Here is a 17,636-nt window from a genome sequence, read left to right as displayed (position 1 = left end):
CTTTCTCAATGTGCAACCTGGAACAAGACATTTCATCAAACATTCTCCTTCGCTTACACAATGTTAACTTGGTTTTGTCAGGCCAATGACATATCCGATATAAATGAAATTAATCACTTAACTCATATAATGCCGATTCAAACGAAGGGCGCAGGCACAGCATGCGAGGGGCAGCATCAGGCACACCTAAACATGACATGTTAACCTGGCCAAGTGTTTGCTAAATGGTAGAAGCAAAATGCAATAGAGCTCAGCAATCTCACAATCATCAGGCTAGATCAAAGTTCTGCAACTAGATCATACCCACATGGATGGGGTTAGCAATTCAGCCAACAAGTTGGTGCTCTGTGAACACCGCATCCTCATAAGATGGAGCTTGAATGCCAAAAAGTGCAAAGCATTTACAGCCGTCTGCAGCCAGAAGAGCAAAATGGACGATCCATCTTGGCTTTCTCTCCCTCACTATAACTGAATTTCAGTTGCCATTTTTACCCATGCAATAGCAAGAAAATGATGAACACACTGGATGTAGTTAAGGCCCTGGACCTGGACAGTAACCCAGTTACAGTGATGACAAGCTGCACTTGAGAACTGACCTCTAGCTTAGCTGTTCCAAAGCAGTGACAACACCAGGGAATGTGGAAAATTGTCTGGGAATGTCCAGCCCACAAGAGGCAGGACAAAATCCAATCTAATTATCCCAACATCCACTATCAATCACTAGTGATTGAGGGGGCGGCTGATGGTGCCATGAAGCAGCATTCGACTCAAACACCAATGTAAACAAAACTTAGTTCAGTTTTATTGGGTTTTCAACAATGCAATAAAACAATTCTGAGTGTAATTCACTACTCCTTGAAAATATCACACAAAATACAAGAGTCTTATGGCAAAACTGGCTTGGGTAATGAACAAATTATGAACATGCAACCATGCTAAACACCACGCGGAATTAGCAAACACTTTCTTCAAAACATATAATACAATAAAATACTTCCCAATGTCTCACGAAATAGCAAGCTCTTGCTTTAGTTCCTGTATCATCATGAATGAAGTGAAAACTCAAGCCGCTCATCAAGATATGCTCCAAGAATAATGAGTCCAACCTTTTGAATGCGTAGTTGCCAAGATTAAGCAGAATTATTTGAACTATTTAATGAAAATATATTTCAGTCAGGATTTGCCTAGATTGTGGCAAATGAGGACAGATTAAGAACAAAGAACTACTTCAAATTGCAGCTTTTCGTCAGCTTAAAAATGCCTACTGACTGATTTCTCAGGATCTTAACAGACATCAATTGCAAATTGGCATGAAAGTGAAACAACATGGATGCCACAAAATGGCTGGGGAATCAACACACAACAGAATAAGTACACTCTATGTCTTGATGTGGTTTGTTGTCAAAACTCTGAAGCCAATTTGTTTCAATGTTTTCTGCCCACCTCTGTCACAGAAAAAATATTCAGATACCTGTTATGACTGGATTTGGAACTCAGTGATGATTTAGTCTTTTTATTGTGCTTTCTACATTTTAACGTGACTCAAAAAAAGTGCTTCGTATTAAGCTTTATCAGATTTAACTGTAAACTAGGTAACTCTTCTATTTATAGATGAGCCTTAGCCTCACAGAATGCAACATCAAACATCTGCTCTGTTTTCTAAATATTGCAGTGTGAATTCCTACTCCCAAAGTCACATGCAAAGTATCACAATCATTAGCAATTTTGCAAGATTTGTGCTTTTTAGATTAGACTTTAAAAAGAAATATATACATGGTTTAACATCTTATAAAATCATCTGAAACTATACTTTGCATCAAGCTTTGGAAATAAATTTAAAGGGGATACATTATGAAATGAAATGTCATGTTTAAATCAAGGCAAGCGCCCAAAGGCAAGATTGTACATCCCTTTATCAATGCAGTTTTAAATTAAGCCTATTGTCTTCAGTGTGAATTTAATTAAATTCTTAGATCAGCTTCCCTGTGGGCACCACACAAATTATTCCTTACAGACCCAAATCAAACTTAACCATAACTACTTTCTGACAACAAGATACTAACAAACATCAAAGGAGAATTCAATTGCTTTCTTTCTTACTTAAAATTCATCGTGGCAGAGGTGAGAGATCAGGGTAAATTGCTTTGTGAAAAAAGACACAAAGGTTTAATTGTAAAAATATACTAGAAGCTGTTCAGATTATCTTAATAAGTTAATTTATGTATAGGTTCTGGGGCCAAAGTCTAAAGGACACAAATTTTGTATACTTGGTGCTTGATAACTGTGTGTATTTACAGTATATTCAAGTTAATGAAAGATCTAGAAGATACACATACAAAGAGTTTATTCAGTACAATGAATTGCAATCAACAATAAAATGGAGTGCATAAAAACCTGCATAACCACTGAACCAAAAACATGCTTTTGTTCCATTGTGAAGGTCTGGAAGTAAAGCAACTCAACTAGTTTATAGAGATCAGAGGTCTCTCCTCCCTCTTTTGCCAAATGCTTTTTTTACTATTGTCCCCCTCGCCTTCAGTACTCATTCGCCCTTGTCTGTGGGGAGGGGTCACAATGATCTCCTCGTCCTGTAAACTCTGGTCACTCTGCTCTTCTTCGACCTCGCCTAACTGGCCACTGCCCATATCCAGGCCTTGCCTGAAGGAGAGGTCCTCAGGGGTGCACACCGTGGTCCCACTTTCACTCCCGCTCAGCTCTACATCTTCTGGGTAAAGGTTCTTCGAGGCAGCTGCAGCTTTGGCACAAGTCTTTTCTTTTTCCGGCCTCTTACCAGTGTGGTGCTCGTTCATATCAACACCTGAATCAAGGCTTGTGTCATTGCTATGTGCTTTTTTTGGTTTCTGAATGAGCACACACGAATGTCTGATCGGCGGTATTGGCTTCCCCTCCAGGGATACAAACCATGCTCTCGGGTGAGGTGAAGGCTTGCTTTTGGTCAACTCTAGCAATGTCTGCTCGGAGATACCCTGCAGTTCAGTGGCAAATGGGGTCACTCCTACTGTTTCGTTCAGGGTGCCAGGAACAGACACAGACTCCAGCAGATTGTTACTGAACCTTCCCCAGTTGGCAGAGAGCTTGGGATCTAGCACCTGCTTTGCATTCACATAGCCCTGTTGCACCTGAAGAACCTGCTGTTGTCTCTGGGACTCTGATTGCTGCTGAGAGTGTAAAGGCATCTTAGGAAGTGTCTGCGTGTAACTGTCCTTGGTGAGTGGCTCAGCCAACGGGCTATAGACCATCTGCCTATTTCTGGGCAAGGTAGCTGACCTAGAAACCTGCTCTGGAGTACCATAATGATCTTGGGCTTGCATGATAGCCACAGCTGGGTTATAAATAGGCAATAATTTGTTTGAAATAAGAGGTAACTGGTACATTTCTTCATTTACAGTGTGCTGCATTTTGTACTGCTCATCGACCATTTCCTTCCTCCGTGCAAGCATTTTTATATGTCTCATCTGCAATGCATTCTTGGGGACGTTGTCCGGGTGGCTGACTGCCTGCTGATAAATTTTGTCCCCACATTTTTTCCGAGATCGGATAGTGAAATTCTCAACATAGATTTTGCAGCTCTCGTTGTTCTGTCTCTCTGTAGATTTATTCACCTGTTTGCAGAATTCTTTCATTTCTTTTTGAGGCGTCTCCCTTTGAGGACTACAGGAGATGGCAGGAGGGTGCTGTGGAGCAGGCTTTTCATCAGGTCTTGAGCTTTCTTTGGTGCCAGGAGCAAAGTTCACTTGGTTGGTTGATGTGGTCTGGTCTTTCTTTGAGGTATCCATTTTAGTCTTGATTTGTGTTTTTTTCTGCGGATGACTATATCGTCCTCTGTATAAAACAAAATTTAGAGGAGATCTGAGGGGCAAGTTTTTCACTTAGAGGATAGTAGTTATCAGTAACAAACCGCCAAATGAGGTGAAAGAAGTAGATACAATAACACGGTTTAAAGGGCGCTTTGACAGCTAATTGGATAGGAAAGGAACTGAGAGATACAGACCTAGTGGAGGCAGATGGGATTAGCAACAACAGGCATGACAGGCTGCATAGACAAGACAAACTGAACGGCCCCGTATCCGCGCTGTACAATTTTATGATTCAATTATCAGGGAATTTCATTCTCCCCGGTCCTGAAGCAAATTTAATCATGGGCAATTTTCAGGTCTATGGAGAAAGATTAGCCAAGGGGGACTAATTTGACATCTTCTCAACAGAATAATAAATTCAGTGCCCACCATCAATACTGTACAATTCAATGCTTACTATGCTGTGTTCACTGATTTTTCTCACCATAAATATAAAAAACCTAGTGGGAAATCATTAACATCTCATCAAGGTACAGAGAATTTTGATTAGGGCACCTATTAAGCAAAGATCCTCCAACAAGATGAATTAGCTAATTGTTTCTATTGAACAGAGGAAACTGAGTACACTTGCTCATGCCTATAGCTCTATCGTCACTCTCCATTCTGCAGGATAACCAAGAATAGACAAATAATTCATAACTGCAACACTAAAATGGGAGTGCTCCACTCTTTCACTGTATCAGTGAAGGGGAAACGATATGACAGTTCACCAACAAGACGAGTTTGGAAGTTTTCAACTGGATTTTAAGTGATGGTAAAGTAACTTACAAATCTCTGAGCAAATATACAGTATGTTTTTAAAGGAAATACATTCCTCACCATTTTTTGATCTTCACAGGACTCATAACCCACAGTATAAATTGACGCTCATATCCAGACAAGCAATTACACAGTGGTTAACATTCCTAAGTTCCCAAATCTGCAGGACTGAAGGACTGGCTGTAACCAATGCGAAAGCACCCTTCGTCAACTGAAAGTTTGCCTTTAAAACAACTTCTAAAGATAACTACCTAAACAGTTTCAAGTAGGATTGGACAAATTCTAAGATATTATTACAAATTACTATGATCTAATCTTTGTTTTAAAAAAAAGATAGGATTTTCTTCTGGAAAATTATGCATAATAACAAATGATAGAATGTAAAAAAAAGGGATCCTCATTTCAAATGGCAATCAAACATTATGTAAACTGGAATTCCATACACACCAAAGCCTCCCAGGATATCCAGAACAGTACACTTCAATTCTACTCTCACCAGTGTAAAAGAGATAGTTGTATTGAAATTCTGCTCGTGATAAAATCAGTGTCAAATTTCCTCAATGTCTTTAGTTGTATAGCAATACACACAAGTAATTATAAAAGGCAGCTTGATGCAGCAGTTAGTGCTGCTGCCTCAGACCTCCTGACCTATGATGCTGTCTTGCTCTTTCAGCTTGTGACTACAGTATGTGGGTTTCCGACTGGTAGCTCATGTTTCCCCCACATCTCAAAAATGTGCAGTCGGTCTGTACTTTGGGTTTTGTGAATTGCCCCCCTAGTGAAGATGGGAATCAGATTTGGGGAAAGTTCTGGGCAGAAGGGAAAATAGTTTACTGGGAAATAAGTAGAGATGTGACAATGATGGGAATTCTGAGTGGGCATATGGACTCCTACACTGTAATTCTATATATTTTCTCATATGTACATCTACATGGGCATTAACTTATGGAAAAGTCCAACTACCTACCTGCAGAAACAGAAAAGCACAACCACAAAACCAGCAAGAATCACTGCTGTGCCTCCTAATATAGCCACCAGTAGCATTGTATGGTAGTTGCTTATGTCCTTTGCAATACGACCAATTGTACCTGGATTAAAGAAAACAAAGTCTTAATAATACATTATATTTGTGTTGCTCTCCTTTGTGATTCTAGATCAGCACACTTATGGATCAAATGCATACTTTGACATGCTTGTCCCAAACACATAGTAGACAACATACTTTGTAGTTCCAAGGGTGTATCTCAACTTAATGTTCTATTTTGACAAGTAAAAGTAGTTGGATGCTGTTAAGTCTAAAAGTCTTTCTGGAATATTTTTAAGACTGAAAACCATGCAGATTTTATCTACAGTTGATGTCTTAGAACATCCTTTGGAAATGTAAACTTTTTTTTGTTCTTTTAGAAATTTACTGTATCTATTTACTGTACTTCCTTCAAACAGTCATAGAAAACTATAGAACAGAAACAGGCAGCTTGTTCCACGCTCTCAGAGTGAAGAAGTTTCCCCTCATGTTCCCCTTAAACATTTCACCTTTCACACTAACCCATGACCTCTAATTGTAGTCTCACCCAATCTCAGTGGAAAAAGCCTGCTTGCATATCTATACCCTCCATTACTTTGTATACCTTGATAAAATAACTTGTTGCTATTCAATAACAACCCACAGCTCTCCACATTCCTCCACAAAATCTTTCACAGTTCTGAATCCTTCAGTCAGATTTCCTCTGAACTAGTTGAAAAGGTCCCTGGTTTCTCTGGTCTCATTGAGGCACTGCAGTAGTTCAACCCATATTTTCCACTTCTTGTGTATGGATACAGCTGCAGTAAGTACTTGGATGATAGACACTAAATTTCTCACAACTCACACACATCCCTGACTCGATTCCAATTGTGGACCTTGTGCCTTCAGGTAGCAAGTTTCAAACTCTGGAACTTCTCCCCAGAGGCATTCTCTCCTTTTCTAAGAATGTCCCCTAACCAGTCCCCTTGACTACATTTTTGCTTACTTGTCCTTATTCCACCTTGTGTACAGGATGCCAAATCTTATTTGATAACATTACTTTAAAGTACATTTGATTGATTTACTCACAGTTAAAAATGTTATATAAATATAAGTGCTGTTGCAAAGACATTTCCTAAATAAGAGTAATCAATGTTTAACCCATTCTGATTGTTAACATGGCTCACGTGAAACTGAAATCACTGGGCAGTCTCAAAGTGGAAGAAATTAATCTACCAACAAATTACATTGGTCCTATTTATTGACATTTAGAATGAACAAGAGTTATGAAAATCTACTGCAGGATGATCCACTTACAGTGTCAGGAATTGTACACTTTGATAGAATAAATGAAAGAGTTGACTACAAATAGAGAGAAAATACAAAAAATTGAGGTGCTGTAGCGATGTACTATATACAGAACTAGAGACAATGACACGCAGTCAGTAAGTCGTTTTGAGACTAGTTTATTCAAACTTCACGGCGCTGGCGTTTAATCCCTAGCGCCCACCCTCTCCGGGCGGAAATGACGTCAGAGGTGCATTACCGAAGTCTCCTCCTGGCTATTTGTGAGCCGGCACAGAAACCAGGCAGGGTCGCCACATAAACCCCCCCCACCCCCAGAACCGGAGATAGACCCCCCCCCCAATGTCTGGATCAGCCTCTGTTTGGGATGTCTGCCTCTGCGTCGCGGTGCCTGAACCTCGACCGGCTGCGCCAAGTCCACATGGGCTGGTTTGAGTGGGTCCACCGTGAAAACCTCCTCTCTCTCCCCCCAATGTCCAGAACGTATGTGGACCGGTTGTTGTTTATCACCTTGAACGGTCCCTCGTATGGCCGCTGTAGCAGTGCCACCGATGTCCGCCCCTTCGTACAAACACAAACTTACAGTTCTGCAGGTCTTTGGATACATGGGTCGGGGTCCGTCCATGCTGTGAAGTCGGCACGGGGACCAGGTTGCCAAGCCTTTCTCGTAGTCTGTCCAGGACTGCTGCGGGTTCTTCCTCTTGCCCCCTTGGGGCTGGTATGAACTCTCCAGGGACGGCCAGGGGTGTGCCGTACACCAACTCGGCTGTCGAGGCATGCAGATCCTTTTTGGGCGCTGTGCGAATTCCAAGCAGGACCCAGGGAAGCTCGTCCACCCAGTTAGGTCCTCTCAGGCGGGCCATGAGAGCCGACTTCAAGTGACGGTGGAACCGTTCCACTAGTCTGTTCGACTGTGGGTGGTAGGCAGTAGTGTGGTGTAGCTGCGTTCCCAACAGGCTGGCCACAGCTGGCCACAGGCTGGAGGTGAACTGGGCACCTCTGACGGAGGTAATGTGGGCCGATACCCCGAAGCATGCTACCCAGGTTGTAATCAGTGCTCGGGCACAGGAATCGGCAGATGTGTCGGTGAGCGGGACCGCCTCTGGCCACCTCGTGAACCGGTCTACCACAGTTAGGAGGTACCGCGCTCCTCAGGACACTGGTAGGGGGCCCACAATATCCACATGAATGTGGTCGAATCTCCGGTGGGTGGGTTCGAACTGCTGCGGCGGGGCTTTAGTGTGCCGCTGCACCTTGGCTGTTTGGCATTGCGCGTACGTTCTGGCCCATTCACTGACCTGCTTGCGAAGTCTGTGCCACGCGAACTTGCTGGAGACCAGCCAGTCGGTTGCCCTGATAGATAGGTGCGCCAAACCGTGTATGGAGTCGAAAACTCGCCGCCTCCAGGCTGCTGGGACAATGGGGCGAGGTTGGCCGGTAGCCAAGTCGTTCAGGAGGGTCCTCTCTCCTGGGCCTACAAGAAAGTCCTGCAGTTGCAGACCCGAGACTGCGTTCCTGTAGCTGGGAATCTCGTCATCTGCCTGCTGGACCTCCGTCAGTGCTGCATAGTCCACCCCCAGGGACAGGGCCTGGACAGCTGGTCTGGAGAGTGCGTCCGCCATGACGTTGTCCTTTCCTGAGACGTGCTGGATGTCCGTCGTGTATTCGGAGATGTAGGACAGATGTCGCTGCTGGCAAGCCGACCAGGGATCGGACACCTTCGTGAACGCGAAGGGCAACGGTTTGTGGTCCATGAACGCGGTGAACGGCCTGCCTTCTAAGAAGTACCCGAAATGCCAGATTGCCAGATACAGTGCCAACAGCTCACGGTCGAAAGCACTGTACCTGAGTTCGGGTGGTCGTAGGTGCTTGCTGAAGAACACCAGGGGTTGCCAGCACCCCTCAATGAGTTGCTCCAGCACCCCACCGACTGCTGTGTCGGATGCGTCCACCGTGAGTGCGGTCGGAACGTCTGTTCTGGGGTGCACCAGCATCGCGGCATCTGCCAAGGCTTCCTTGGCTTTAACGAAAGTGGCCGCGGCCTCCTCGTCCCAAGTAATGTCCTTGCCTTTACCCGACATCAGGGTGTATAAAGGGCGCATGATACGGGCTGCTGAGAGGAGGAAATGGTGGTAGAAGTTCACAATACCAATGAACTCCTGCAGGCCTTTGACCGTGTTGGGCCGGGCAAAGTGGCAGATTGTGTCTACCTTGGCGGGCAGAGGTGTTGCCCCGTCTTTGGTAATCCCGTGGCCCAGGAAGTCGATGCTATCGAGACCGAACTGGCATTTGGCCGGGTTGATCGTGAGGCCGAAATCACTCAGGCGGGAGTAGAGCTGGCGGTGGTAGGACAGATGCTCCTGACGACTACTGCTAGCTATAAGGATGTCGTCCAAATAGATGAACGCGAAGTCCAGGTCGCGTCCCACCGCATCCATTAGCCGCTGGAATGTCTGTGCGGCATTCTTCAGGCCGAACGGCATTCAGAGGAACTCAAACAAGCCGAACGGGGTGATAAGTGCTGTTTTGGGGATGTCTTCAGGGTGATCCGGGATTTGATGGTATCCCCAGACGAGATCTACTTTGGAAAATATTCTTGCCCCGTGCAGGTTTGCTGCAAAGTCCTGTATGTGCAGCATGGGGTAGCTGTCTGGAGTGGTAGCCTCGTTGAGTCTGTGGTAGTCGCTGCATGGTCTCCAACCCCCAGCTGCTTTGGGCACCATGTGCAGGGGGGAGGACTGCACATGTCGGACCTCTGTCAGACCTCCATATGATCCCCAATTCCTCCATCCTCGAACTCCTCCTTCGCCAGGTGGAGCTTTTCCGGGGGGAGCCTTCGTGCGCGGGCGTGGAGGGGTGGTCCCTTAGTCGGGATGTGGTGCTGAACCTTCTGTCATCTAAGTCCATAGTAAAGAGGGTGGAAATGAACCCCAGTACCACAGGTGGTGCAGTGGCATTAGCACCAGACTTCAAGGCAAACGGTCTCCAGTTGGAATCGGCCGGCTCCTTGCACACTTTCCATCAGTGTAAAAGAAACTCAGGCTGTAAAAAAAACAATGAAATGCTATGGAAATGGCAAAAATGCTGCCCAGTGCACCACAAAGCACAAATAGGAACAACAATCTTGGGTTGATGACAGCGCAGAACATAATGCACGAAGTGAGCTAATGGCCAAACATCGTTGAGCACTGAGGCACACCTCTTAAGGGTTCGCAGTTACAAAGGATCACTGGGACAAGATCAGTTTACCACCCATGCTTTGCACTGAATTAATTTGTACACTCACGTTTTGGTATCAGGAGCGTTTTGTAAATAACTGTTGGATGGGTTCCTGCTCATGCAACCTCTAAACTCCCCACTTTCCACAACTGTACCCCACACATCCAATTTCTGCTTTCCATCTAACAATGTTGAAGTTTCATGTCTAAGACACTTTATCAGCACTGGGACAGAAAAGTAATAAGTTGTTTTTTAAGTGGTAGAGTGAGTGTTGGAAGAATAAATACAATGAAGAATATCTGTGATTCGTGCTAGGGTTGCCATGTGGATGAGCTACAAGTGATGTTATCTGGCCAATGGATTAATAAGGGCAGAATGTTCGGAAGAGAAAGAGAAGCTGAGCAGGGGACCATGAAAGTTGCGAAATGAGGGCATTTAGAGAGTGAAAACAGAAAGGAATATAAACATTGCAAAACGCAGAGAACAGAGGACATGCCACAGTAGCAGAATGGTTAGCGGGACTCTATTACAATGTTCTGAGTTCAATTCCAGCTTCCTTTGTATGTTCTCCCTGTCACCGCATGCGTTTCCTCCAAAGGCATACCAGTTAGTAGGTCAATTTGTCATTTAAATTGTCCTGTGACTAGGCTAGGGCTAAATTGGTGGGTTGCTCATGGGCTGGTAGGGCCTGTTCCAGACTGTATCTCAAAAAAGAGTCTGCACAAAATTGTCAGAACATTATGATTAACATTGTGATGACCGTGTATGGGCATGGCTGCCGTGAACTGCGGTGCCAGAATCGATGGAAAGTCTGCCAGGATTCTGGTGAATTCGTTGTCCGACAGCGTGATGGAGTTCATGTCTGGAAAGTCTCGGCACGTACCCTTGCAAGTCGACCAGCAGCCTGTGAACTCGCAGGAAGTCCGCCCCCAGGAGTGGTTGGACCACAGTGGCCAGTGTGAAGTCCCACGTGAACCGACTGGCGCCGAACTGCAGCTGTACTGTGCGGGTGCCGTAGTTCCGTACTGTGCCGCCGTTTGCGGCCCTCAGGGTGGGTCCTGGCTTCCTGTTGCGGGTGCCGTACCCTGTCGGGGGCAAGAGGCTGATTTCAGCTCCAGTGTCGACCAAGAATCGGCGTCCCAACTGTCTGTCCCAGACGTACAAGAGGCTGTCCTGGTGGCCAGCCGAAATAGTCATTAGTGGCAGCTGGCCCTGGCCCTTGCAGAGCGGGCGACAACAGCGGGCTTCTATGCCCCACCGCTGGTGGTAGAAACACCACTCTTCATTGGCTTCCTCACTCCTGTCTCTGTGTTGTGTGTGCCCCCCTGCCCGGCCTGGTCTGGTCTGCTGTTTGGCGCGTGGCCTGGTAATCTGACTGATGGACGCCACACTCTCCCTCTTGGCTTTCCACAGCACGTCTGCCCGGGCCGCCACCTTCTGGGGGTCGCTGAAATCTGCGCTGGCCAGCAGCAGATGTATGTCCTCGGGCAGTTGCTCCAGGAACGCTTGCTCGAACATGAGGCAGGGCTTGTGTTTGTCAGCCAGGGCCAGCATCTCGTTCATCAATGCTGATGGCAATCTGTCTCCCAAACCGTCCAGGTGCAGCAGGCGGGCTCCCCGCTCATGCCGTGAGAGGCCAAAGGTCCCAATGAGCAGTGCTTTGAATGCTTCATATTTGCCTTCTTCCGGGGGCGACTGTGTGAAATCCGCAACCTGGGCGGCCGTCTCCTGGTCAAGGGCGCTCACCACGTGGTAGTAACGCGTGGAATCAGAGGATATCTGCTGAATCTGGAACTGGGCTTCTGCTTGGCTAAACCACACGCGTGATCGCAGCGTCCAGAAAGTTGGCAGTTTTAGCGAAACTGCGTGAACATTTGAAGTGTCGGTCATCTTTGGTCCAAATCCCGTTTGGACCGTCGGGGTCACCAATGTAGCGACGTACTACATACAGAGCTAGAGACAACGACACACAGTTGGTAAGTCGTTTCGAGACTAGTTTATTCAAACTTCGCGGCGCTGGCATTTAATCCCTACCGCCCGCCCCCTCTGGGCGGAAATGACATCAGAGGTGCATTACCAAAGTCTCTCCCCGCGCGCTAGCTATTTGTGAGCCGGTTCGCCTGCGCAAAAAGTGGGTCGCCACAGTGCAAAGTTTAATTTGCAGGTTGAGTCTGTGGTGAGGAAGTCCAATGTGATGTTAGCATTCATTTCAAGAGGACAAGAATGTAAATGCATGGATGTAAAGTTGAGACTTTAAAAAGCACTGGTGAGGATCACTTAGTACATGAGCAGTTTTAGGCCACTTATCCTAGAATGAATGTGCTGAAACTGGAGAAGGTTCAAAAAATGTTCATGAAAATAATTCCAAGATTAAATGGCTTCTCAAATAAAGACCTCTGGGCCTGTATTCACTAGAATTCAGAAGAACAAGGGGTGACCTAATTGAAACCTATTGAATGGTGAAAGGCCCTGATAATGGATGTGGAGAGGATGTTTCCTACGGTGGGAATGTCCAACACTAGAAGACACAGCCTCAGAATAGAGGGGTGACATTTTAGAATAGAGATGAGGAGGAAATCCTTTAGCCAGCGAGTGGTGAATCTGTCCAATTCGTTGCCACAGGCAGCTGTGGAGGCCAAAGTCTTTATGAATATTTAAGGAAGAGGTTTATAAATTCTTGATTGGTCTGGGCAAGAAGGTGCGGGGGGGGGGGGGGGGTTGCAGTCAGGAGATTGGAGCTAAGAAGCAAATTGGATCAGTCATGTTGAAATGGCGGAGCAGATCGATGGGCCAAATGGCATAATTCTGCTCCTATATCTTATGGTCTTATTTAAAATCAGTGTTTGTAATGAAACAACAATGTTGGGAGGTTATCTCTGTTGTCCCGTCTGTACATCTACAGGAAGGCAAGACAAAAAGAATGGTAAGTGAGACTGCCCTGTCCATTCACTACTGCTGATTACATAGAAATTTGTTTTCTACCAGCATAGCTAGAGGGAGATCATGGCTACAAGAGCTGACTGGTTCAGGTGAAATACAAAATCAATAAAGGGGGTAAATTAAAAATAAACTCCATTTTCAAAAGAAGCACAGCTGCTGTCTCAGCTCCAGCGACCCTAGTTCAAGCCTGACCTTTAATGCTGTTTGTATGGAATCCGCACATTCCCCGTGACTGCATGGGTTTCCTTTGGGTGCCCTGGTTTCCCCCCATATCCTGAGGATGGTGGGCTGGCAGGTTAAGTGACACTGCAAGTTGCCTCTTGTGTACGTATGTGGAAGAATCAGGCAGGGTGGGGGTGGTTATGATAAAAACATTGGGAAAATTAATAAAAACATGGGATTAGTACAAGTGAATAAATTATAGTTGGCATGGACTTGGTAGAATTGAAAGGTCTGTTTCTATGCTGAATGCCCCTGTGTATCCAAGTTGTCACAAACTCTGCATCTCAACTGACTAATTTTTCAGTCATGATAATATAAAACTCAATTTGAACACCTCGGTGATCAGTATAAAATTATAAACAAGAACTAACTCAATAAGCTGTGTGATGGCAGTTTAGACTGAATAAGGAGTAAAAGGCTGTTGATACTGTCAGACAAAGTTAATGTCTCCTTCGAAAGGAAAATAAAATCAGCTGAGCTTCTTTAAACATACCGAAAACAGCTGAGCAAAATGTAATCATTTCAAATGCATCAACATGCTCTTGCAGGAATATTATCAAATGGAATCTGGACATTTTATTCTATAATTATGAATAATTAACCTGTAATTACCACTGATCTCAAGTGTCTCTCATGCTTTAATAAATCTAATTCAATTGCCAGTCAAGAAAAATGACATAGTGCTTTTGCCGGTCTGCATGCGTCCAGCACCCATAGATAATAAGATAATTATCATGATAATAAGACAATGAATGGCCCACAAATAAAACAATTCACATAGAAATAAGATCCCCCGTATCAAAGTGCAGAATCAAGTGAATTATCCAAACAATATTCTAGTCCAATCACTACAACTTTTACACTCTCGGGAAAATGCCGAAGCTAAAACTAACAGGTAGAATTCAGCAGGAAGATGGAAAGAATAAATGCAAAACGTGCTCATTCACCTGTGGTTAGTGGTAAAGGGGCAGCTATCCAGTGACCCAAATGAGGGGCTACGTAGGTCCAGACAAGCTGGTCACCTTCTTTCCTAACAGTTCCGCGTCCTCGGTTTACCCAGGCACCTTTGATGAACGAATATTTAGAAGGTAGGCATTTATCAAAGAAAAATTTAATTAATAGTGCTGCAATAAAGTTAACCAATATCAGAGAGAGAAAAAAAGCTTAAAATTCATTTAAAAAAAAACATTTATTGAAATGTTCCTCTTTGGTAAAATAGGTGGTCATGCAGTTACGATGTTGCCTCAAATCTCCAAGGACCGTGATTTGAATCTAGCCTCGAGTGCTGTCTATTCGGAGATTGTAACTGCGTGGGTTTCCTCAGGTGCCCTGATTTACTCCTATATCGCACAGACATTATGGTAGGTTAATTAGATCCTATATACATTACTTCTAACATACATGAGCGGCAAAAGAGGGTTAATAGATGGATATTCTGGAAAGAATGGGTTGTAGGGATTGAGACAGAAGTGGTCTGATAACCTGCTCTGCTAGGAGTCAGCCCACAGGCTAAATGTAACACAGTAATCACGAGCATGGGGGAAGAAAATATCTTTGCCTGGATTTTGCAGCATATTAAACATGAGCATGGGCCAGAAAGATACAGCATTCTCCAGTTACATGGACTTCCTCTTTCTGATATTGGTCGCCCATCAGGAATCAGTTCCAGAGATGGCTAATGTTGCACAGGCATCGTGTTATCAAATTTGCTGAGTAATCATATTTAAGAATCCTCGTGGACTGAATACCAGAATGAGCAACTTCCAGCATTTTACAGACATAAAGACATGAATTTACACCCAACAATGTAGAAGCTTCCAAAGTGACTAAAATCAGTATACATGAAATTACTACTTCTGTGGCACAGTGATTATTAAGCAGTAATTATCGTTTATTGCACATAAATTTCACAGAAAATGATTGCAAAGATAGCAAAGGAAATACTGAATCGGACAGAAACTATGAGTTACTCCAAGTAAGGAAATTTCAAACTTGTTCTTAGTTTCGTACAATGAAAATGATGATTACACACAAGGGCCAAATCCAAGCCCTCGGGCATTTAAGACCAATTTAATTTTAGAGTTGCCGTAGAATGGAGGGTAGACCAGTGGGCAATAGCCTCATGATTTTCAATGAAATAATGGATTTTCTCAGTTAGATTTACCAAACTAAAATGAATGGTATCCTTCCAAATCATGGGGATTATAGAAATACAGCACCACCAGTTTCTCTCCTTCCTTTTGTATGAAATCCTCGCATTTTAACAAGTCAATTCTCTAACAGTTGGACAAGTGTTGCTGTACAAATAAGGTATTTGCCCCTGTATTGAACCAAGATAATCAGGATAACAAATGAAATTTGTTCGTGTACCAATTTTCAGGTCAAACGTCCAGGCTCGAAGAGTTTCTGCATGTGTCACTAGATCAGTTGGTCCAAGGGGTAACGTAATGTGGATGGATCCTGCCACCTTTACATGCTTTCCAGCAGCAAATAATTCAACATTAATGGCAGCCAGTGGAGTCAGTTTGATGCTCTTCAGCCCTGTAAAGACAGTTTTTTTGTTAAATACATCATTACAAATAAAAATTGAAATACATCCACAACACCATGAAATGACACTTACACAATCTGCAACGCATGAGTTCATTATTTAAGGACAGATATCAATATATTTATTCTCAAAACCCCCAAGAAGTGGAGGTGCCACATAGATAATGCAGAACTTGTCTCTTGCTATATAAACATCCATACTGAACCACAAAGCAGTGTATCAGGTAACACAAGAAATTGGTGGAGGAGCTTGTGAGAGATGGGGGAATTGGGAGGGACAGGAAATTGTCTGAAATAATATAAAAATAGTCAAACCTATCAGACGCATTTTTACATAAATGATTAATTTATAAGTAACTACATACAGAAGGAGAATTTCATGATGCCGTGAATTTGTTAATTTGCTTTCTGCAGATTCTTGTGGGAAAACTGAATTTTACATTGTGTCTGAGTCCAAAGTATTTCAGTTTTAATGAATGAACTACCTCTGCTAAGTCTCCGAAGCAAATAAATTACAGCATAGGTAAAGCCATTTTGTCTATGCCTCAATCTACCATTTTTAACTAAGCTCATCAACATGTGCCATTAATCATTTTCCATTCAGGTCCTTACCTGATTCTCCTTTAGATATTCTATTTGCTCCCCCTACTTCTACACTTCAAATAAGGAATTTTCACCTGAATTGCCTGCTAGACTTATCAGTGACCAGTTATTTGAGAGGTGTCGTAGCCACAACCTTGCACTCAGTATCAGTACTCCCCAACGCCATTCGGCTCTACAATTCAAACACCAGGGGCAAGACATGTTAAAGTGCCGGGGTTAGGACTGAGCTTAAGTTACCACTCAATGCACTTTAGTAAACTATTTAAGAACTTTTTAAAAGCTACTTATTAGTGCTTTTTGGGAGGGTGATTTTAGATGCATATCATATTTATACTGAGTTAAATACTGTATGTAATTAGTTTTGCTACAATAAGTGTATGGGACACTGGAAAAATGTTGAATTTCCCCTTGGGGATGAATAAAGTATCTATCTATCTATCAGTAAGACCAAAGAACTGATTGTGGACTTTAGAAAGGGTAGGATGAGGGAACACACACTGGTCCTCATAGATACATCAGAAGTGGAAAGGGTGAGCAAATCCAAGTTCCTGGTTATCAATCTCTTGGAGTATCTAACCTAGACCCAACAAAGAAGGCACGACAGTGGCTATATTTCATTAGGAGTTTGAGAAGATTTGGTATGTCTCCAAAAACACTGGAAAATTTCTACAGATGTACTGTGCTGAGCATTCTAACTGGCTGCATCATTGTCTGGAATGGAGGGTGGGGGCCTACTGCACAGGATTGAAGTTAGCTGCCGGGTTGTAACCATAGTCAGCTCAGTCACGAGCATCAGCCTGCATATCAAGACATCTTCAAGGAGTGATGCCTCAAAAAAGGTGTTGTCCATCATTAAGGACCCCCATTACTCAGGTCATGCCTTGTTCTCATTGTTACCATCAGGGAGAAGGTACAGAAGCATAAAAGCACGCACTCAAAGATTTAGGAACAGCATCTTTCCACCTGCCACCAGATTTCTGAATGGACATTGAACCCATGAACACTACTTCACTGCTTTCTATTTCTATTTTTGAACTACTTGAGTTCTGCCCTTGACAACAAGTGAAAATGCCTTTTCCACAATAACTCTCTCAAAGCCTTCTATAAGGTCATGCTCATTCTTCTCCTCTAGAGCCCAGGACCACCTACTTTAATCT

General features: G+C 43.9%; 1 protein-coding gene across 3 annotated transcripts in view; it reads right to left on the bottom strand.

The window, feature by feature from the left end:
- Positions 1-58: 58 nt before the first annotated feature.
- fam171b (family with sequence similarity 171 member B) overlaps positions 59-17,636 on the bottom strand; it is a 56,160-nt gene continuing 38,582 nt past the window's right edge. For 2 of the 3 annotated variants that reach the window (XM_059966816.1, XM_059966818.1), the window contains 4 exons: positions 15,697-15,867; positions 14,274-14,390; positions 5,605-5,725; positions 60-3,843 (listed from right to left, as the gene is read on the bottom strand). In XM_059966816.1, the coding sequence (XP_059822799.1) occupies positions 2,463-3,843; positions 5,605-5,725; positions 14,274-14,390; positions 15,697-15,867 (1,790 nt within the window). In that variant the 3' untranslated portion in view covers positions 60-2,462. Of the gene's footprint in view, positions 3,844-5,604; positions 5,726-14,273; positions 14,391-15,696; positions 15,868-17,636 lie in introns of all 3 variants that reach the window. The other variant, XM_059966817.1, reaches the window with a different exon arrangement.

Source organism: Hypanus sabinus, chromosome 4 (assembly GCF_030144855.1).
Source record: "Hypanus sabinus isolate sHypSab1 chromosome 4, sHypSab1.hap1, whole genome shotgun sequence".
In the NCBI taxonomy this organism is placed as follows: Eukaryota; Metazoa; Chordata; class Chondrichthyes; order Myliobatiformes; family Dasyatidae; genus Hypanus; species Hypanus sabinus.
This window is presented reverse-complemented; position numbering and strand designations above follow the sequence as displayed.